The 24,030-nt window shown below is 29.4% G+C and overlaps 2 protein-coding genes and 1 non-coding gene across 3 annotated transcripts; 1 reads left to right on the top strand and 2 right to left on the bottom strand.

Moving 5' to 3' along the window:
- The first annotated feature begins 6,828 nt into the window (after nt 1–6,828).
- Nucleotides 6,829–8,534, top strand: LOC101265702 (aspartic proteinase PCS1-like). Its single transcript, XM_004233388.5, has one exon. The coding sequence runs from the start codon at nt 7,094–7,096 to the stop codon at nt 8,381–8,383; it is 1,290 nt and encodes a 429-aa protein (XP_004233436.1). The 5' UTR covers nt 6,829–7,093; the 3' UTR covers nt 8,384–8,534.
- An 11,907-nt stretch (nt 8,535–20,441) lies between these two features.
- LOC112939963 (U6 spliceosomal RNA) lies at nt 20,442–20,544 on the bottom strand. The gene has a single exon (XR_003245841.1). It is a non-coding gene; the product is annotated as a U6 spliceosomal RNA (small nuclear RNA).
- Nucleotides 20,545–21,500: 956 nt separating this feature from the next.
- On the bottom strand, nt 21,501–23,709 carry LOC101265993 (pentatricopeptide repeat-containing protein DOT4, chloroplastic). Its single transcript, XM_004233389.5, has one exon. The coding sequence runs from the start codon at nt 23,521–23,523 to the stop codon at nt 21,607–21,609; it is 1,917 nt and encodes a 638-aa protein (XP_004233437.1). The 5' UTR covers nt 23,524–23,709; the 3' UTR covers nt 21,501–21,606.
- Nucleotides 23,710–24,030: the final 321 nt, after the last annotated feature.

The following is a 24,030-nucleotide window of genomic DNA, read 5'->3' as shown; positions in this document are numbered from 1 at the left end:
GAGTGGTTGGTTAAGGGTCGATTAGATCTCATTATTTTCCGTTTGAGTTTCGCCAGAAAAAAGGGTTTCGGTGGTTATAGTTTGCTATTGGTTGCAGTGGCTGTTTACATCCCTACTCGATCGAAATAGGGTGAAACGTCGCGACAACTCGAAAATAATTAATTGAATCAATTTTAACAAAGTTTATAAAAATAATCGAGTTTTAAAAAGAGTCGCCACCTAATTTTAGGGAAACTAGGAAACCGTTAAATATTCTACGAACCCAAATTGATTCTAGGTAAGGGGTTCAACTTATTCCGAAGGGAAAGGGTTAGGCACCCTTCAAAATTCACAATTGTGGTTCCCGACTGAATTCATTTTTTTTCAAATTGAAAAAATAAAATAATGTACAAGTATAATAAACATGCAATATACACAATAAAATAATAATCATCGGCCTAAGGTTTGCCTAACGTCAATATATACAAAATAACGAAATAAAAATATAATTCAAACTTTTTCGAATAATTTCAAGGAGAAGAACCTCCGTGTACCTGGTTCTGGACAGCGAACCGGAACTCCGAGTTTGAAAGAGACGACTCACCTCCTCAACTCGAAAAACCACAAAAGCACTTTAAAATTTTGAACTATGAAATCAAGAATTCTCAAAAATTTATTGTACTCTTTGGTCTTCCCCTCCAAAATTCTCTCCTAAAAATAGTGAATGAAATGGGCTTATATAGAAACCCAAAAATTCTCAAAAAGGATGAAATACCGATGTGGACTATTGCAAAATTGAAAATTGTTTGAGAGACAATGTGGGAAAGACATATTTTTATTTTATTTTATTTTATTTGCATTTGACTCAAAATGTATGAATTTTAAAATCATCGGATCAAAATTTGCTATTAAATAAATAAAACTTCAAAATCACGAATTTTTAAAATGTTAGGCCAAAATTGGATGTCAACAGTGGCAGAAAAAAAAAGGAAATAGGGTCTTTTGGTTTGTTGGTTTTTGATAGCCTATTGGCTTGAGAAAAATGATTGTTTCAAATCTTTGGTGATTGTTTGATGCTCCAAAGGTGGTTGTTTGTACTTTCAATGTTTAGTTATTCCAATGATAGGCGTAAACGAAGAAGGAAAGGTTAATAGTGATTTTTATTTTCTGATGGTGAAACTTACTGGAAAATAAAAAAAATATAAAAAGAATTAAAGAAGATGGGCTTTGTTGGCGGTTATGAGAGCATTTTTAAATCACTGTTATGTATGTATAAACAACTATTTGATTATATTTTTCATTTTTTTAAGCCTTAAATAGAGAATTGTTATGTAATGGGCTTAACTCATAGGTTTGAATTGTGGTCCAAAATCATTAGTCAATCTATGTAAGTATTCAACTTATGTATGTATAAACAACTATTTGAATATATTCAACCGGATGTGACAAAAAATAATGTAATTAGAATTAATTGACAAAAAATTCTAAATTTTAACAAACAAAGATAGTTATCGATAAACTTGTTTAAAGTTTAAAAAATACATTTTAAAAAGAGAGGAGGGGCGGCGGCTGATTTCTTTGGAGAAGAGAGAGAGGCAGCTCAAATGAGGGGCTGAGAGAAGATAGAGTTTTAGGGTTCTCCCCCTTTTTTTTCATCCTCTAGCCACAAAATATCATCCACACCAAAAAATTATGGGACTAAGTTATGAGCTTAGTATTTGGCTTTATTGCAATAGAATTCCTATTATTTTTTTTGTATTTGACTAAATTTTAGATTGTGCTAAATTCACATAAATATTAACAAATGTAACAAATAAAATGAAATTTTAAAATAATATAATGAACGTAACTAAAGACATGTGAAATACAATTTTAAAAAAATAACTAACAAAAATCCTAAATTTTGATAAATGAAGATAGATAGTAATTGATAAACTTTCTTAAACTATATTAAAAAAATTATTTTAAGCTATTAAATAAATAAAACTTCAAAATTACGAATTTTTAAAATGTTAGGCCAAAATTGGGTGTCAATAACAAATATTTGAACATATTCAACCAGTTGTAACAAAAAATAATGTAATTAAAATTACCTAATAAATTTTGACAAATAAAGATACTTATCGATAAACTTATTTAAAGCTATATAAAAATGTATTTTGAACAATTAAATAACTTAAACTTAAAAAGTTATGAATTTTGAAAATATTAGGCGAAAATTAAGTTTCAACAACACCTAATTATATTGAGTCTAACAAGTGGTATCAGAGCCAAAAACATAGTTGGTATCAATAATTCACCAAAAACTGCAAAAAGAAAATGATGAAAACTTCATTAACACAAGCAATAATTGAACCAAAAAATTTAGAAATTTAAAGTAATACTCACATATATAATTTAGGAGCACAGATAATATAAAAATAATTTAATTCAAGAAATAATATGTGTTAGAGTTTTTTCCCTAATTTTATCACTATGTTTGAGTGTACTTTTCTGAAAATCAAAGCATTTTTCATAATAATTATATATAACACAATAACATCAACATGTCATAAATATATGTCAATAACATAGTAGTGTAGTTATCTTAAGACCATCTCCAACTCAACATCAAATTTTACACCAAATTTGGTGTTTTGAGTTCCAACCACACCAATATTTACACCAAATTTGATGTGTGAATAGTATTACAACTGTCACGCTCCTTTTTTTTCTCTGTCGACATTTTTTTTATTTTTATTTTTTGAAAGAAAAAGAGTTTTTCCAATTAAAGTGACATTTTGAAAAGGGATAATTATTATTCAGAGTCGCCACTTGGAATTGAGTTTTGGTGTTCCAAGTCACCTTATTTAAATCCCTAATCAAAAGGAAATTTGACTCTATTTTATTGGTCTGCGAACTAGAAATTCGGGTAAGGAATTCTGTTGACCGAGGGGAAGGTGTTAGGCACCCCTCGAGTCCCGTGGTTCTGGCACGGTCGCTTTATTAACTTTAGTATGACTTAACTTAATTTTTGGACATTGTATTATTTAAACTTAATAATAAAATTGTTATTTTACTTTATTCTCTCATTTATTTTAAATCTTATCTAATTTTTTTCTTAAAAAATTCAATTCTAAATTAACTTGAACTCTAAAAATCTTTTCCCTACACAAATTCTAATTCCTAACTATTAAACACCTATATAAATTCTACACATAATAACATTATATATATATATATATATATATATATATATATATATATATATATATATATATATACACACACAAAAAAAAAAGTAATAAATAAATAATAATAATAATAATAATAATAAAATAAATACTAAATAATAAATAAATAAATATGAGTGTTTCAAATTTTGAATGGACACAAATCGAAAATAATAAAATAGTTTTAATTAGATTTAAAATAAATAAGACGATTTTTAAAAAGTTTAAAATAAATGAGAGAATAAAGTAAAATAACAATTTTATTATTAAGTTTAAATAATACAATGTCCAAAAATTAAGTTAAGTCATACTAAAGTTAATAAAGCGACCGTGCCAGAACCACGGGACTCGAGGGGTGCCTAACATCTTTCTCTCGGTCAACAGAATTCCTTACCCGAATTTCTAGTTCGCAGACCAATAAAAAATAGAGTCAAATTTCCTTTTGATTAGGGATTAAAAAAAAAGGTGACTTGGAATACCAAAACTCAATTCCAAGTAGCGACTCTAAATAATAATTATCCCTTTTCAAAACGTCACTTTAATTGGAAAAACTCTTTTTCTTTCAAAAAATAAAAAAAAAAAAATGTCGACAGAGAAAAAAAAGGGGCGTGACAACAACAAATTTACTTTTAAATATTTTAATATTATTTCATTATACAAACTTTTAATTAAATCTCTTGTATATTTAATTATTTTTTATGTAATAATTTTTTTATATTAATTTTCATATTAAAGTTATCTTTTTTTATAAATTATTTTTTCTCAATATGACTTTTTTAAAAAAATTAAGAAGTGCTAGATGATAGATTAACTTCATGTAATATATTGTACAACATGATAATTGAGGGTGAACGTGATCTTAATGCACCAATTCAAAGCTGTGTCTAAAGGTCCAACTCCGATCATAGAAATGTCATTAGATGAAAATTATCAATTTCAACAATTTCTAACTCGATATAAAAAAAATAAAGGACAAATAAACTTTTTTTTTAACTACGTAATGCATTAATAGAGCACTTATGAGAGCACTGTAGTTATCTTGAAAGTCGAATGTTTATGTAGACTTTAAAATAATTTTTTCAATTATATTATGTCTATTTAATTGTATTTCATTAATAATTTCATTTTTATTTGTATGATTCATTATTATGTATAATGTATAATATTTGCTAGCAATTTATATTATTTAAAAAATTATAGTACAAAATAATTTTATATAAAATGATTATAAAAGGAAATAGTATGAATTATATATGTGATTGTCTTAGAAATAAATTATTTTATGAAATAAAAAATATAAATGAAATTAGAAATAATAATATAATAATAAAGAGGGAGAAATATTTTTCTTTCGCGTAAAAAAAATATTGACACTAAATTTGATATTTGAATTCGGAGATGCCGTGAAAAGGAAACTCTATAATATTTTATTTAGAGAAAAGACATAAAGTCACCACTGAAGTTGTTACGTATTTTCATAAAGACACCTTAATTTTGAAAATGACATATCAGACTACAAAACTTTCTGAGATTTTGGTAAATGGGACATTTTGACACATTCCCTCATCTGGTTTGTGCGTGTGATGCTCACTCTTTTCAACCCGTTTAGTCCGACCCGATATCTACTAAAGTGGAAAGGTTTTTTTCTTCTTTGTTATTTTTCAGTTTTTCAAATTCTTCATATTTTCTTCTCTCTGTCAAGATTCTTGGGGGAACAAGAAATTGAATTTGATATTTTCGATCAAAATCTAATTACAAGATTTATGAGGGTATCCCACTCTATATGACAAGATTAAGAGGATGGATATTCCTGATACTTTAAAGGTATTAAGGCTTCAAGCCGACACAAGTACTGTCTCTTAGGCAAGCTTTTATCAGAGGTTGGATGAAACCATTTCGATAAAATCAAGGAACTCGAAAACAAGAGAAAGAGGGGAAAAAAAGCTCAGATAGCATATGAGAGGAGAAAGAATATCGATAAATCATCTTAATCTCTACCTTTTTCTTTGTTACATTGTTTTCGTGAGTGGTGTATTTTCAGTTTAGCATTGTTTGAGTTGACTCTCTGACTCTTTTATCCTTTATTATTTTTTGTAATGAAATCGAATCTGATATTTTTAATAATCCACAAGGAAAAAAATCACTATGTTGAAAATTAAAAGAGAAAACAAATTCCTATCATACTGCGTTTGGGGAAGATGATGAATTCGTCAAAGAGAGAGTACCAATGTTGATCTTGCTTTAGAAAAAATAAAGAAGATAGAATCATGAAAAGAGGGCTACCAATGGCTCTTTTGGGTTTAAATTTGGGGAAGATGAAATTAATTAAATAATTGATGATAAAGAAATAAAGTGACACATGTCATTTTTAAACTGCACGCCTAATGTGCGTGGTCATACCCCAAACGAGAGAATGGGTCAAAATGACCCATTTACAAAGATATTAAAAAGTTTTGTTAGGTGATAGGACACTTTCAATATTAAGGTGTCTTTATGAAAATACGAGACAACTTCAATAGTATCTTTATGTCTTTTCTCTTTTATTTACTTTAATGGTGTCCATAACTTGGACAAAATCTCTTGAATAGATTGGTACTGACTTCTGTTCGCAGAAGGATTCTTATATCAGTAAAAGATGCATCTCTGTTTGAAAAATTTTACCGCGAACAAAAATAATCCAAATTTTGCACTTTTATAGTCATAAGCTTAAATTTATTTTTTTGTGAGATAAAAAAAAGGGAAAAATTACTTAAAAATTTATTTTTGAAACTTGATTACATTAATAACAATATTTTTAATATTATTAACATGAATAGATATTTTTATTAAATCTTAAAAAATAAATAAATAAGATAATTGTAATTTCTAGTTAGTCTATAATAAATTATTTAATTACCTTAATTTGAGAGATTCTCTTCCATCTTTCAAGAAAGTATATCATTAAAAAAAATCAAATCTTTCTCTCTTAATTGTATTCAAATATTTTAACCAACATTTTATAGTATCTACCACAATCAATATATAATTGTTTAGTTTAATCTCACTCCTTATTTTCATTTAAAATCATTATTCATAATATTATTACATATAATTTTTTGTTCGTAGTATATGTATGGTATAAAATTCTTATAGTTATTATCTAAAATAAATCATGGTATAAACATACCATATGAAAGTTAGATTATTGATATATTTTTGCCATAACTTTTAGAGTAATTGTTTATGGTGTAAATTATTATGTTTAAACTTTGAAATACTTTTTTGGTTTAATATATATATATATATATATATATATATATATATATATATGTTTTATGGTATAAATATTGTTCATAGTAAAATCAGATTATTACTATATTTTATATATAAATTTATGGAAAATTTATATACATGGTACAAATTTATTATATTGAGAGATTCTTTTTGTCAAATATATATTTATAGTCTATTAATGGAATAAACTTTTTGAATTTAAAGCATACACATATATTTAAGGTATATATATGAATGATCGATTTCTCATTTATATGAAAATATTTGCTATTTAGGTTATTTAATGATTAATATATGAATAATCGATTCTCAGGTATATTAGAATAAAAATATGCTATTTAGGTTAATATTTTATACACCATAATTGGTAATGAATTAATGTTATGTATTTTGTAAAAAATAGTTAGTTAAAAATTATTTTTTTTAATATCCCCATCTATATATATTTTTCGAGATTATCGGTTACTATTGTACGAAGGGGACATTTTCAACAACTACACTAGAAGAAAACAAATTCTGAAAATTCAGTAATGACTGCTCACTAGTCAGAGAGAGCCTCAAAACATTCAAAATCCCCTCCAATTTTCTTTTTTCATGAACAATTAATTACTCTTTATCTTTGTTCGGTTATGGATGACTCTGTAAATGTTCTTCTTCTTCACCTTGTATTTTCTGTCTTATTCATTCAATCAATTGCTACTAAACATTCATTGATTCTTCCCCTCATAGCCAAGAAAACGCCATCTATCTCCGCTTCGAAACCCCCAAACAAAGTTGCTTTTCATCATAATGTTTCGCTTACTGTCTCTCTTTCTATTGGGTCACCTCCGCAACAAGTTGTCATGGTGCTTGATACTGGAAGTGAACTTTCTTGGGTTCATTGTAAAAAAACCCCAACAACACCTTTAATTTTTAACCCTCTTGTTTCTTCTTCATACTCTGCTATCCCCTGTTCTTCACCGACATGCACGGTGAAAACCCGGGATTTTTCCATACCCGTTTCATGTGACCCGAAAAAACTCTGCCATGCTACGCTATCCTACGCTGACAGTTCTTCTGTTGAAGGTAATTTAGCTACGGAAACTTTTCGTATCGATAATTTGAATTTACCCGGTGTTGTATTCGGGTGCATGGATATGAGTTCAAGTTCAAACCCGGAAGACTCAAGGACTACCGGGTTAATAGGAATGAACCGTGGTGGTTTATCTTTTGTTACACAAATGGGTTACCCGAAATTCTCTTATTGTATTTCGGGTCGTGACAGTAACGGCGTTCTCTTATTTGGAGATGCGAATTTGCCTTGGCTTAAACCAAGGAAGTACACTCCGTTGGTTCAAATGTCAACTCCGTTACCTTATTTTGATCGGGTTGCTTATACGGTTCAGTTGGAAGGAATTAAAGTTGGTGAGACGATTTTACCCTTGCCTAAATCTGTACTCATACCGGATCATACTGGAGCGGGTCAAACCATGGTTGATTCGGGTACTCAATTTACTTATCTACTTGGCCCGGCTTACACTGCATTAAAAAATGAGTTCATTAAACAAACCAAAGGCGTGTTGAGAGTCTTGAACGACCCAAATTTTGTGTTCCAGGGGGCGATGGACTTGTGTTACTTAGTCGAGTCGACTCGTACAATACTACCGAAGTTGCCACCAGTAACATTGATGTTTCCGGGTGTGGAAATGAGCGTTGTGGGTGAAAAATTGCTCTACAAATTAGCTGGAGTAACGAGAGGTAAGGATCAAGTGTATTGTTTTACGATGGGAAACTCAGATTTACTAGGAGTAGCTGCATATATTATTGGACACCATCACCAACAAAATTTCTGGATGGAATTTGATCTTGCAAACTCTAGAGTTGGATTAGCTGAAGTTAGTTGTGAATTAGCAGGTCAAAAATTAGGGCTAGGTTTATAATTTTAATATTTGTTGTGTAGTTAAATTGAGAAGCATGGTAGGACTATTGAGTGGACATGGGAAGTTTGTTTTTTAGTTTGTGTTGATGGGAAGAAAGGACAATCAAAGGTGTGAAAATTGGGAAGTGTGAAATGATTTTTTCTGTTCTCAATTTGTGGGCAGCATTACGTTTACAGTACTAGTACTATTTTACTAACTTTAGTTTGGCTTCGGGCCTTATATTGGTCATTGAAATATATATTTTATCACAAGTCATATCATGCTCAATGGACAAAATTTGTTATTTATTTGAAAGAAAAAAAAAAAACGAACCTTGTTTAGACTTCAAAGTGCAAACAAAAAAGAAGAGAGGAAAAAGAAAAGGAAAGTAGACAAATTTATAGAGTTGTTGGAAGGGTTTGACCAGAAAATGCCAGTTGGGAGGGCCGCCATATTGAGCGGCGTTTATACGAAAGTCTCGTCAATTGTAATAAGACCCAGCTGTCAAAGGCGTTTACACACAATTGTGGTTTGGTTTTAGAATGGTCAACTCTTTCATCAAGGTTTATATTTAATAAAATTATTGATTTATTAATTTTATTTTTAAATTATTAAAGGTTTCAAAATAGGGTCATTTGTATGAATTCAATTCAGGTGTTCAGGCCTTGTACAGGGTAATGTACAATTTGGGCTTCTGAAATTGGCCCGACAGAGTAGCCCAAAAAACTAAGCCCAAATCCCTTACCCCCATCTAACTAACCAATCTATTTTAACCTCATTAACTAGCTATCTAACTAATTATTCAATTAATTATATAGAATTAACTGATTAAAATAATTAAATAATCCTAAAAATTCAGATTCTAAAAGTAAAAAGGATATCAAAGACGCATCAAGAAAAAGTAATATTTAAAAATTAAACTAAGAATTGATAAAACGGCAAACTACATAAATTACACTAGTTTAGGTCCTAATTACTAAGATTTTCGATAGTTTCAAATATTATTTCCTCTACCATAATTCATGCTTAGGATACACGAGTTTGAATCCGCGAGATACATGTATCTCCCAAAGGGACAATTAATTTTGAAAATTTAAATTAATCAAATTTCTTAATATAATCTGATTAAATTAATCAAATCCCATTATAAAACAAAAATCGAGGAGTGTATCTATCTATGTTTAATTGATTTCATTTTATTATTCTTTTAAAACAATAAACTTATTTATATTATTAATAAAAGACAAATACATGTATATCTTGGTCATGTGTTTTGATTAATTTCATTTTAATACTAAATATGAATTCAATAATTTGATGAATCTATTATCAATATATGATGTATCCAACAATCTAAACACTTAGATAAATGAATATCATAACAAATACATTCACGTGTATCATAGAAGTATATAGTATTCAATTTTGTGTATTTGTCATATGTATCTAGTATTAAATTGATGCATCTATTAATACGATCTAATATTATGAATATATAATATGTATCTAGTATTAATTTGATGCATCAAGTATCAATTTCATATACATTGTATTCAATTGAACATAAATAATACAAAAATCAGGATAGAAGGAGACAAAACAAGAAAGTTGTTTAGTGATCTTGGATACTGATAACAAATTGCATTTGAAATCAGGCACAAGTAATACATCCTGCACAACTTCATCTTTAAAAACTACAGCTTCTCCAATGTGTGATACATCAGCCTTTGCACCAGTAGGAAGATTCACATTATCACTATTTGACTTGACTACATCATGATTTCTTGAAAAAATTTCCTTAGCTGATGTAATATGGTGAGTAGCACCAGAATCTATTATCTATTCTTGTGAAGCAACATGATATAATAAACAAGTGGTCATACCTAATAGATTGACCTGTTTCATCTCTCTGTATAAAAGTTTCATGATTTGTTTGTACTCCCCATCAGTAAAGGTTTGTCTCTTGACCAACACATCATTCTAGAACCATCTAGTAGATTCTAACAATTCCTAACAAACTCATTCTAATAACTAACTAACAGAATGTTAACTTTGTTATTGACAGTTAATAATAGACTAATGAAACAGTAAAATGTATAGTAAAAAAAATTAAATTGAAACGTCTAGCTATTTCAACAGGTTAAGTAGTTAACATTAGTATTAATTAGTCCTCCAATATAAAAAGAGTAAAAATAGCAAAATAGTCCTCCATTTTAAAGTATAAAAATGACATAAGAACTTTGCCAAACCATATTTGAATATTTTGTTGTAAAATTCACATTTCATTGATGTGTGATTTTTTTCCAAGTCTAATTCTCCCATCAATTTGCTAAGTCATCAGCCACAGAAAAATCCTCCAATTTCATTAAAATAAATAGCAACAAAAATGACCAAAAGATTGTTAATTTAACGATGGATGGCTTAGAAAGCCCCTACACGTTCACCGACAAACAAATTTTGTAGTTAAAGAGCAAAATTCATTGCTAATCTTATTTAGTGATAAATTAGTTTTAGATTTTCGTTAGCTACAAGCAAAATAGCGACGGATCAGCCTGTGTCATTCCTTTGCATTTTTATGCAATACAACATTGAAATCTATATTATCACTCTCAATTCTTTCTCACTTACTCATTTACTCGAGGCAAATATATCAAGAACACACACACATATACAATTTAAACCAAAGTTCTCAATCTTTTCTGTCTCCTAATTCTAAAATTAGGAATTTGACTTTGATCCATTCAGAGCTCTATTTGTTACAAATTTTTTAGTTATAAATACATCTATTGTCCAACAAAAAAGAAAGATGAAAGATGACTTTTATGTGTAAGTCACATTTGAATGTCATATCTAAAATGGGAGGGGGCCGTCAAAGGAATTTGTCTGACATGTCTATACAAATGTTAAAAGGAAATAAAATACAATATTTATAATTTAGTTTTAAATAAGTTGAATGTGATATAGATCCGTACTGTCCATATCGCTCCTTTCGATTAAGACCGTCTAATCAAGGACAGATCTAACTATAATTCGAGCTGTCAAAAAGGGCCAATCTAGTCCCATCGAGTCCAAGCCTTGAGGATTAAGGAATTTGAAAGGGTAGGATGTGCCGGTCCTTCATTTGGAAGGGCCTGAAAGTTTTCAATCCAGCCCAATTCTAGAAGGGCCGAGGGTTGGGGCAGACTAGCCCTTCTTTTTTCATTTTTTTCTTTTCAAACTAATAATTCTACAAAACCAAGAAAATGAGAAGATTTTCAAATCAAATATGACAATTATGGTGCTATTTCAATAACACTCGCAAAAAATCTAGTATAATTAGCATGTGCCTCACATAAGAGATACATGAGTGCAATCAGAGAGTGACAAACAAAATGTGAGTGAAGTGAGGGAGCATATTTGTCTATGTTAGGGGCGACTCAACGTAATTGGGGACTTAGAGTGAAATTTCAATTCGCGGCCTAATATATAATACGCTTTATGTACGTATTTATTCAAAAATAAATAAAAATTACACTATTTAGATGGAAATTATTAGTACTTAGTATTATTTTTTCAGTTACTAGTTTTAGGTAAGATTTTATCAACTCAACATGAAAAAACATCTTTCAAGTGAAACAATTATTATATGTATTGCTAACATAGTGCTATAAGTAATAAGTTGATAAATATTAAATAAAGATATAAGAGTAAGAACCATACAATTTGACTCAAGAAGTTGACTTGATATACCTCATTTTACTATGGTTATACTCTTGTTATGCTCGAAACTAATTTTTTTTTTTAAAAAATAAATTGTAATTTACTTTTTCCGACACTTTTCACTATTAATTCTTATTTTTAACAAATTACAAAAGATGTTAAAGTGGATAAAATAATTTATTTTAAAAAAATATACTTTTTACCATAAATAATTAATTTTTCTATAAAAAATTTGACACGCAATTAAATCTTAACAAAAGTTTGGGGCCTCCAAAAATTGGGGCCTAAGGCAAAGGCCTTAATGATAAAGCATAGAGCCCCCGGTCTATGTATCGTAGATACATACAAATCTACTTGGATATAGTGTATTTAGAACAAATTAATTTAATTTTGAGTCCATATAATTCGAGATATATATATCAAGACGTATAAAAATCTAGTAGGATTCATAATATTACATCATAGTGTTGGCCCATGGGTTGATTTTGGTCCGACCAAAATCAAGCCTCAAGGGCTAAAGACTTATATAGGTCAGGCTTATAAGCTCTAGTTTTAAATGAGCTTATCTCAACCCTACCCTACCCTAACCTACCTCAATAATGAGTTGGGTTGGTCTGGCCCATTGAGCGCTCTAGCTATAAGGGTCGAAAAATCGATATCTAAAGAAATAAGTGAAGCCAACCAACTCCTTGATGAAGGGCCAAGGGCAGGTAGGGCTTAATGGGGCAGGACGGGTCAGTGCAAGACAAACTATAGTGAAAAATGCTAAACGCGGCAAGACAGTATTTTAAAATTCTAGTTGGGTTAAGACTTGCCACCCCTTTACTTCCCTGCAAATGGGAACCACATGATGAGATTCAAAGTGGTATATGAATCTTCATTTTGATATTGCATATATATTAGTTGGCTCCTCAAGTCCTGGAGAGGCATCTCCTTTATGTTAGCTTTGGCCCCACTGAAAATTCAAAGTAATTAAAGGACAGTATATTACTCTACTTAAACTTAGAGAATTAGGTCAGCTTTATGCATGCTAAGCTGTGTTGCACCAGCACTATTATTGATATTTGTAGCTCAAGTAATTATCATTATACTATAATTAGTAAAAAGGGAGGGAGACAGGATTTTTTCCCATGATTTTGAACCAAAAAGGTCCTAAATTTATTTATGGTACGTACATTGTGCTTATGCTATGTAAAATTTGTTGATTAATTCCTTTTCTTTTCTACTTAGATGGTTGATAGTTGTTATTCTTGCAATTTTTTGTTGAATAATCAGAGTTTACTTGTAAACTAGCAGGAAACTATTATACTATTTTTTAACTATATGATGTATATCGGGAAAAATATTACTGAGATTTAATATCTTCCATCGTCGAGTAACTAGTTGCTTTTTTAAATACTTGAAACAACCCAATGTTTCTTCATGAAAGTTATCTTGGCAAAAGTGATTTAGAGGTAGAAATTTAGAATCAAGATTATAATTGAAAAATATGCCCGATCGGTCATGGCAAACTACAACAAATAAACGGTCAGTAACAATAATATAATTGCCACTATATTATATTTCATAACAATAATAGATATAGATATTTATAAGCAGCACTCTATATAATTAAATCGCTCGGAGAAAATATAATTTTTCCACTCATTCTTAATAAGTACACAATCTTGGCTTGTTATAAAATATAATTTGTATTAGTGTTGCATTGATTAATTTAATTAAGAGGGGCATGGTAGGCCTTTTGATCTTGCTCTAAGCATATTCCCATGAAATAAGCTAATTAAGGTATTGCTAATTTTTGAGTGACTTTTTTGTGCTTTTGTGTAATGCGCATTTACATGCGTTGCCTGCCCAAATTGATGAAAGAAATAAAAGAGAATAGTGGGCTGAATTTCCACTTAATTACAACAAACAATATATAACTTGTATGTTTGGAATTCTTTTTTAGGTTAAGATTCAATTTATATATAACTTGTATGTTTGGAATTCTTTTTTAGGTTAAGATTCAATTTATAAGGTCAATTTTATTTTGTCAAGAGGTTTTGATTATTGTACTAGCCTAGCTATTTCTAGCGTTTATATTATTGGTCTTTTTATTTTTGTTTAGTTTTAATTTGTATTGGTACGGACGCAACATTAGAAAAATGTGTTGGAAAACTAATCATGTGGTGCCTTGTTGAAGGAAGATCGAGGATTCCATTTGGTAATTGTCAATTTTGCTAAACATGAAAATCAATATATATCGTTTCATATTTTTGAAAAATAAAACATAAATGTATGTAGTAGAAAAAACAGTGTGTGTATAGTCGAATCAAATTATTGTTGGGTTTTATTTGCCCTGAATTTCTTACCATAAATAGTTTTCCTTTTAGGAAAAAGTTTTGGATTGACTAATCTTTTTTTCTTGTAGGAAAAGGTTTAGGACTCTATAAATAGAGACATGTTCTTTCTAACTTAATTAGCATTCACAATGTAGTCTTAAAGGCTTTGAGAGTTTGGTTAGAGGGAGAATTTGTGGGTCACAAGCTTGATACGTTATCACTTGTGGAAACCTCCCATGTATTCCGAGTGAATTGGTTGAGGTTGTTTCCCTCTGTATTTTGTACTCTCATATTTATAGTGGATTGCTCATCTCCTTTGTGGACGTAGGTCGATTGACCGAACCACGTTAAATCTTTGTGTCTTTTGGTATATTTCTCGTTGTCTTTTTACTCGTGGTCTTTTGAGGTTTGCTTTGCTAGCTTCCGTGTTGCACCTGCTTATTTCCGGTCTTAACAATTATAAGGGCGACTAGTGTGGTTTCATGATTTTCCCTTTTAATATTTTGTTATTGTTACTGTTAACTATTATAAATTTTCTCGTCAAGAACAGATCATGGTTTAGTTTTTAGATTGTATTTAACTAATTTATTCGTTGAAATTAAAATATCTAAATCTAAATACACATTTGATGACTGTTTATTTGAGTTAATATTTCGGATCGTTACTCAACTTTGAATTCTTTATTCAGAAAGTCACTCAACTTTAAGTTATTTACTTCACTTTGTTTTATAACTCAAAAGTCATTCAACTGATGACTTTTCACTTAGAAAGTCATCCAATTATTTATATTTCCTTATAAAGTCACTCAATGAATTTTTTTAAAAAAAATTCATTAAATTTTATCTTAAACTATTCTTAAAGAAATAATAAGATATTTATTTTAATTATTTTATTGTCCGCTCCAATTATTTAATTATAATTTTTCTAAAAAGAAACGTAAAAATGTAGAGTAACAATTGCAACCCCCAACCCCAAAAGAAAAAAATTCTCGATTCTACTAACTGTAAAACTAAAACTAAATTGTTATAAGATTACCAAAAAAAAAATTGGAATTGATAAGAAGTAATTTAAAAAATGCAGTAACGGACCTTCTACTATTTCTTAAAATGAAAAGGTAGTAAAAAAAACAATAAGTAAATTAAGTATCTTATTTATTTATTTTTAAAATAACTTAACAATCTTTTGTACTTTTACAAAATTTAATGAAAATATAGTTTTAAATTGATTAAGTGATTTTCTGAGTAAAACATCAATAGTTGAGTGACTTATGAATTAAAAATTTGATTGACTTTCTAAGTAAACAATTCAAAATAAAGTGACTTTCTAAGTAAACTATTCAAAGTTGAGTGACCGTCTAAGATTTTATCTCCTGTTTATTTGCTTAAACATCAGAATATGCATGACTATCTAAACTATTAAAAATAATGATACATTGATTTTAAAAAAAAAGTGTAATCATAAAATTTTAATTCATACATTTATGCAGATTATTCCTCAAGCATTATGTAGGAGGTGAATAATGATACATTGATTTAAAAAAAAAGTATAATCATAAAATTTAATTCATACATTTATGCAGGTTATTCCTCAAGCATTATATAGGAGGTGCAGACTTTATTTGGCACCCAAATAATTCATCCCATTGGGAAGGTAGTCATTGCAATTTACAGTTTAAAGCAATCAAAATAAAAGCAGGACGAGTGTGCTATAAAAAACATAGTTGTAAAAGGCTTTTGATATTTTACTAATTTAAGAAGATTTTGAGTAGACGATTCATATTTGGAGAGAGAAAGAGTAGGAGAGAATTGTTTTAGCTAAAGGCCCGCATATGGGTTTTCCCAATGTATATTCGATTCATTTCAATTTATATGAGTTAGTTTGATTTATCGGGAGTTTCAAATTTTTCTTTTAAAAAATAATTGGGGTTTAAAATAAATTTCAAATGTTTATATTATGAGGCTATAAATCATTTTATTAAGAATAAAATAAATATATTTTAGAGTTAAACTGTTAATTGATATAAAATTATGTCATTCTTTTTTGCATAAACTAAAAAGAAAAATGAATCACATAAACTAGGAAAAATGAAATATATATTTTGGTTTCCTACTCGATTTTTTATATCAACATTGGAATCCAACTTAATTCAAATTCATATCATTAAATTTCACATTAGGAAATAAAATGCTCCCGAACAAAGATAATTTAGTATTCAATAAAATTCAAACCCCAAACCTCTAATTGAAAATGAAGAAAGTGATATGAAAAAGACATTAGATCCACCGAGAAATTTATGGGAATTATTTGTTAATTTTTCCTCGATCCTACTTTAACTATGCTTTCGATAAAAAAAAATCATCTCATAATAATCGTCATTTTCAAAAATTCAAGACTTAAATTGACAAATATTCAATAACACCCTTAACATTAAAGAAATAAGTTATTTTAAAGGGAGAATTTTTTATAATAACAAACTATTAATTCAAATTAAATGCTATAGCTTTATACAAAAACGCAATGTAAAAATGTGTTTGTGTTTGTATAAAGCGAGAGAAAATTAAATATATACACATATTTTTGTTTCCCTCTCCTAGATCTCACTAGCTCACTCGCCTCTCTCACTTTATACAAAAACAAATGTATACATTGTGTTTGTGTTTATATAAAACGAGAGAAAATTGTATATACAAATACAAAATGCATATATTTTTATACAAATACTATCTTCCTCTGCCCAATTTTTTTTGTCTTTCTCGCTTTATACAAAGACAGATTATACAATTGTTTTCTTTTGTATATGTTTAGCGAAATTATATAACTATCTTTTTGTGTATATATATCGCAAAATATACATATTTATATTTTTTATGAAGCGCAATTATATAAACTATAAGTCGAAAGATCGGTGTTTGTGTTGTGTGGATGGACATAAAAGTAGGAGCAAGATATTCAAGTGTTGCTTAGCATTATATATATAAAAAAAATTATATAGTTAAGCCGCAAAGTAGTTGGAATATTGTCAGATTCCCCTGGCTAGTTGGGCGCATGCTCAACTTATTAAAGTTAAAACACCAAACCAAAGGAGGAACGTACATATAATTGGTCAAAAGCATACAATATAATTTAAAGTTGTTCAATTTTTTCATACTATTTTCGTTTTAATTGTACCTACCACAACAAACATCTTCATTATTAAATGTAGCTACCTTGATTTCCCAACTTATGGGCTTACATTTGTAATAAATTATTAAAGTTGAAATTGTTGCAATTAAGTACTTCATTTATTTTATATTATTCGATTATACTATCCTTACTTTGACAAATGGACATATTCATTGAGAATTTTTAAGCAATAGCTTGTTATATTAAACAAAACTTATTGATGATGTTTAATAGTTAGTTAATACTTAAGGTGAATAGCTATAAATTATTAAAGTTAAAATTATTGTAATTAAGTACTTGGTTTATTTTATATTATTCGACTATATTATCCTTACCTGACAACACTGACACATTCATTAAGAATTTTTAAGCAATCGTTTGTTTTATTAAACAAAACTTATAAATGATGTTTAATAGTTAGTTAATACTAAAGGTGAATAAAAGTAATATAATTTTCTTAATTTACTAAGATGGACAAATAAAATTGAAGATTTATTATGATACAAATAAAATGAAAATGAGGGAGTAAATCGAACAGTGTTGTGCAAAAACACTTTATAATTAGGTTGTACGCAGAATTTTACATCATTGAGTTAAGTTATTCATCATAAGATTTTGCTCTAGAATGACTCAATAATGTAGTTTCCTTGCGATTTTTAGCCACAAAACTAGAATTTGAAATGTATATATAGGCTTATAATTCTAGTTCTTTGAAATTATCAAGGTCTAAATTTATAATTTTCCGTATTTATAAAACGAAAAAAATTGATGTCATTTTTTTAATTTACGTAGTACAATTTAATTTGAGATTCAAACTTCTAAACTTTAATCATGAATTCAAAAAAAGAAGCTTTAAATCTTTTGAAATAAAAAAATTATATATTTGAAAACTAGGTAACAAGTAAGATAAATCACAATAATCAACAATTTAAAATATTGATATGTCATATAAAAAGGGAAAATTTCACAAATAGCCACTAAAATAAATTTAATTAGACTCAATAGCTGTAATATGCTAATAACAATTCACAGCTAAATGTTAGAGAGTGGAGAGAAACAAGCGAGATTGGAAGAAGGAAGAGATAGGCAAGCAAAATTGAGAGAGCGAGGAGAGATGCGAGCAAGAGAGAGCAGAGAGTGAAGACAGGTGAATTATATTTGTATATCAATCATATAATTATACATGTATATGTATAATTTGTATTTGTTTCTGTATAATAGAGGAGAGAGCACACATAATTATAGCTAAAAAGAGGCCGTGAGTGGTAATTAATTTAAACTATAACTATGTTAGCAACTCAACTAATATATGTTTGTTTATCCGTGTAATTTCTCCTTAAGGTTAGTAAAAAAAACTAGATTGAGACCAAAAAAAAAAAAAGGATTGTTTATATAAATACTAGGGGTGTACAAAATCAAACCGAAAATCGAACCAAATCGCAAATCGAGTCAACCCGAGAAAAATCTCGGCTAGTGGTTTGATTTAACTTGATTTGGTATTGGAAAAAGAAACCAGACTATATTTGGGTTAGTTTTGGTTTAACTAAAAAAATAACCCGAGACCAAACCAACTCGACATTATATATGTTGTTTTAAAATTTATTTATACATAAAAATATTTACTTTGATATAATTTTAAAATATTTCTTATACTATTTCATAGTTTTATCTTTTAATATATTATTTCAAGTTTAAAACTTAGAATTCGGAATGGTCCAATAAAAATTATAATTCATAGATGTTGATAATTATAATAAAATTTAAATCAAAATCAAATCAATACTAATGCAAAAAGAAATCAATTCAACAATGAGAGTGATAATAACATTGAATATTTGTTCTTTAGTTAGATAATTAAAATACATAATCTAATTTTAATTTTTCTTAAATATTTAATAATGTAACTAATACTTATTAAACTTATTTTAGCATGATTTAGAATTTTAAAATGATGATAGTTTTTATTATGACTTAACAATATTTATTTTATATTATGATTTCATTATTGTTTTTAATTGAATATTTTTGTAACATTAATATTCATCTCATACTTTGTTAATTTTTTAAGAAATGCCTTAGATAATAATATTTTGGTTGAACTAAAGAAATATTTGAAGCATAAGTTAGTTATATGTTTGGATGCAAACTTTACCGAAAAATCCAAAAATCTGAAAAAGTACGAAGTTTATTATTTGGCTTGATTTATAAATTTGAAAATTTGACATAATAATTTTGTTTGATATTTGAAAAATCCAAACCAGCCCGAGTTGATTTGATTTTATTAGTTTGATTTGATTTATAAATTTAAATTTTTATACAAATAATTTGGTTTGATATTTGAAAAACCCGAATCAACCCTGTCATGTACGCCCCTAATAAATAACTAACTAATTTAAATTGAAAGTAGTGAGTTCGGGTGAACTCGCAAAGGCTAGCTCCACCCTGGCGTTTACCACCATTTGCATTCACGTATTGCAAATAAAAGGAAAAAAGTCAGTGGCGCAGCTTTTTTTCTTATACATGTGAGAATCTCCAAATAGTGAGGATCCAATAACTCATAATTTGCCCCCTTTTTTTTTCTTGTATAAATACTCTATGGAAGAAAGAGGTTAAGAGCATCCCATCAATTTCATTACTCCTATTTCTCTCATTTAATTCCCTTAATATGTCTCAAACAAAGAATAATATCCTTGCTATCTTTGTCCTTTCAATGATCTTCTCTAATATTGTTGAATCTATTGAGGGGAGAAACATCAAATTTGAGGACAAAAAATATTTGATGAAACCTAATGCTCTAGAGAGTAGAAAGCTGGCAGAATTCACTGTTCAAAACAATGAGTATCCACTTGCCTCACCATCTCCTGGACATGTAGACGGTCATAGTCCGGGGATCGGTCACTAGCGCGCTAGTATTTTATTTTTGTAAATATCATCTTTGTGCAGGAATCATGCTAATCTTCTGTATTATTCCAACTTTATCGCATGTCTGGCCTTGGAGGCGCATTATATTATATTTTCCGTATGTACATATAAATGTAAGTATTGCGTGTATTCATGTCATAAGACATGAAATTGTTTATATTCAGGACTTATTAGACAACAAAAAAATTGTTCAAAGAAGTAGTTTTCAATTTGTTCGGAGGTGTGATGGGCTTTGTAAATAGAAGACATAATTATGTTGATAAAAGTTTGTTTTTTTTACTAATCGTTTCAACTTCTTGAATGAAATGGCAATACGATCCAACATGAATCTTGTGGTGTTTAACAAGTTAAGTTTAGTGTTGGAATTAGAGATCAATTCCCTACTATAAGAAGAAGAATACAATGTTAAAACTAAAATGGAGAGATTAGTACATAAATTATAATTAATGCCGATCAAACTTAATCCTTTATAATCTGCAAAACTTTAGAGCACGGTTCCAGAATATAGTAAATATATACTCATTCAGTAAAATAATGTCATCTTAGCTTGATTGTGCATCTCTTAACTCTACTTTCATGTCACTTCCATGCAAACGAGGGGGATCTAGGAGCACGAGGTACTTGAACTCTCTAAACATGAAATTATACTTTTTACATATATAACAGAATTTATTTTACTTTTCCATATCTATATATTGATTTTGAATCTGTTGAACACAATATTAATAGTTAGTTGGGTGGTTTAATGGGTTCAAAATTCATCTATGGTTCCAAGTTAAAATTTCAATCACTTCATTTTTGTTTTCCTAACCTCCTTAGCAAAAATCATTAATTTAGACCCTTTTCAGTAAATAAAAAGATGACACAGTGCAACTATTTGTCCACAATGGAGTAATGCAGAAAGGCAGCAAGCTAAGCTTAGTCAAGTGTTCATTGTAAATATAGTAAACACTTATCAAGGACAGGCAAAATTTTAGTATCTCTAACTAACCTTAACCTTTAAAATATCAAGGAGCTGAAGCAAGTTCAAGAAGTATGATGTCAAAGTCTTTAATTTCATTCAAAATGCCAAAACCTCAAGTTAGAAATTTTGAATCTGGCGAAGATTAAGGTAAAACATTTACATCTCTTTTTCTCTTCTCAATTTCCATCCACTACCCAGCTACAACCAGAACTCTTTACCAACCCCTTGATTTCCATTATTTTTCGCACTGCAAGAGCATCACTTATTCTTCCAGCTTTAGTATACAAATTTGACAATGTTACATAGTGTCCTGGATTTTCAGGCTCCAACTCGACTAAATTCTCCGAAGCAAGAACTCCAATGCTCACTTTTTGGTGTGCTAAGGCAGCAGCAAGTACACAACCCCATATATGCTTGTTTGGCTGAACAGACATTTTTCCTATAAAATCTGTGGCATCTTCAAGCCGACCAGCTCGTGTTAGTAAATCAACAACACAAGTAAAATGTTCCATTCTGGGGTTCAGTCCAAATTCCTCCACCATTCTGTGGAAAATATGTAACCCCTCATCAACAAGTCCTGAATGACTGCATGCTGAAAGAACTGAAGTGAATGTGAAAGCGTTTGGTTGAACGCCAGAATGACTCATTTTTTCCATGAGATGCAGGGCATCTTGGCCCAAACCATGCACTCCCAACCCACCAATTATTGTATTCCATGACACTATATCTTTATGAGCCAAATGAGAAAATACACATATAGCGTTTCCAATGCACCCACATTTTGAATACATGTGAATAAGTGCATTCCAAATGGGAGTGGCATCCAAAAAACTGCTCCGCGATATATATGCATGAATTTGTTTCCCATATTTGACATCACAAACTGGCAAAACAATTGAAAGTGTGGTCTCGGTAATCTTGATTCCTATAGTCAGCATTTCCTTGAAATGCTCCACAGCCAAGTCTTTCATCCCCAGTTCAGCAAAACCATGAATCATGGAATTCCAAGAAACAACATCCGTTCTATCCATCAACTCAAAAACATGTCTTGCATCTTGAATCCTCCCACATTTAGCATACAGAGTGAGCAATGCAGGACCAGAGGATCTGTGAAAAGCAAAAATTGATTCTAGTTTAATCCCGTGTGCATGAATCTCCTGGGCGCTCCTTAAATCCCCAATAAGCTGACACGACGCAAGTACACTAGAGAGACAATCTAGGTCAGGCAAAACTTCTCTTCTACGTATCATTTCCCTAAAAATATTCAATGCACTACCATGATTTCCAGTTCTAGAATAGCCTGATATCAAAGTCGTCCACGATATTATACTTGGTTCTTTGATTAGCGCAAATATTTTCCTTGCCTCATCACATTGACCCATCCGACAATAAGCATCCATCACCGTGTTCAAAGTTACTATATCTGGCTGACAACCTTCCATACTCATATGCCCCAACATCTCAACAGCCAAATCAAGTAACTCATTACATACATATCCCGAAATAATCAAATTCCATGAAAGCAAATCTTTTTCTTGCATCAAATCAAATACCCGTTTAGCACTCCGAATATCACAACATCTAGAGTACATATCAATTAAAGAATGACTAACTTGGAGATTCCATTCTACACCACACACAATGACATCTCTGTGCACTTGTACCCCAATACCCAAGCTTGAAAACTTAGCACAAACCCTCAGTACTAGAGGAAACAAATATCCATCAGGTAAAATGTCCTCCCGTTTCATCTCCTTGTAAGTATTGACACATTCTTTAATTAGGCGGTTACGTGAAAAATATGAAATCATGGCTGTCCAGGCAAACACATTTCTTTGAGACAATTTGACAAACAGATTCTGGGCATATTTAATATCATCGCGTTCTGTATATATTTGTATCAATTTGGTGATGATGAACGGGTTGTGGCTTTGACCGTGCACAATAACTTGTTGATGAGTTTGTTTGGCTTGGTCTACTGAGTTGGAATTGGTGCAGAGTTGAAGTAAATTGTTTATTTCGAATGTCAAGAATGGTGTTCCGGTGAATGTTGGCACAGACGAATTTTTTTTGTAGAAGCTCCATACTTTCATCTATATTTAAAAAACAGACCTCGAAGAGCCACTGAATTCCCAATTCATAGAGAGGAAAATATTATGTTGATGGAGTTTTTGAAGAAACTATCTCAATCGTGATACCAATTAAAAAGCAAATAATAAGATTCGATGGATTGACAATCAAAATAGTACTCCCTCCCTCCGTTAAAAAAAAAATAAAAATGAATTGCTTTGATTTGACACTGAAATTTTAAAATATAAAAAAGATTTTTGAATTCTATTATTCTAAATTAAAATTTTGTCAAATGTATTAAATTATCCTTAAATCTTGTGACATGTCAAGCTGAAATTAAAATGTTATAAAAAAAGAAAAGATGTTATTCTTTTTGAAACGGACTAAAAGGAAGGAGGTTATTCTTTTTGAGACAGAAATAATACTAGATTTCCCAAGTTATATTTGGAGAGAAGTTTGACAAATAATGTTTATCTATATAAATTTTTATTATTAGACAAATATTTTTGACAAGTATCTCAAATTCACAA

This window comes from Solanum lycopersicum, chromosome 2, assembly GCF_036512215.1.
Source record: "Solanum lycopersicum chromosome 2, SLM_r2.1".
Taxonomy (NCBI): domain Eukaryota; kingdom Viridiplantae; phylum Streptophyta; class Magnoliopsida; order Solanales; family Solanaceae; genus Solanum; species Solanum lycopersicum.
Note: the sequence above shows the minus strand (reverse complement) of the source record. Positions and strands in the feature narration are given on the sequence as shown.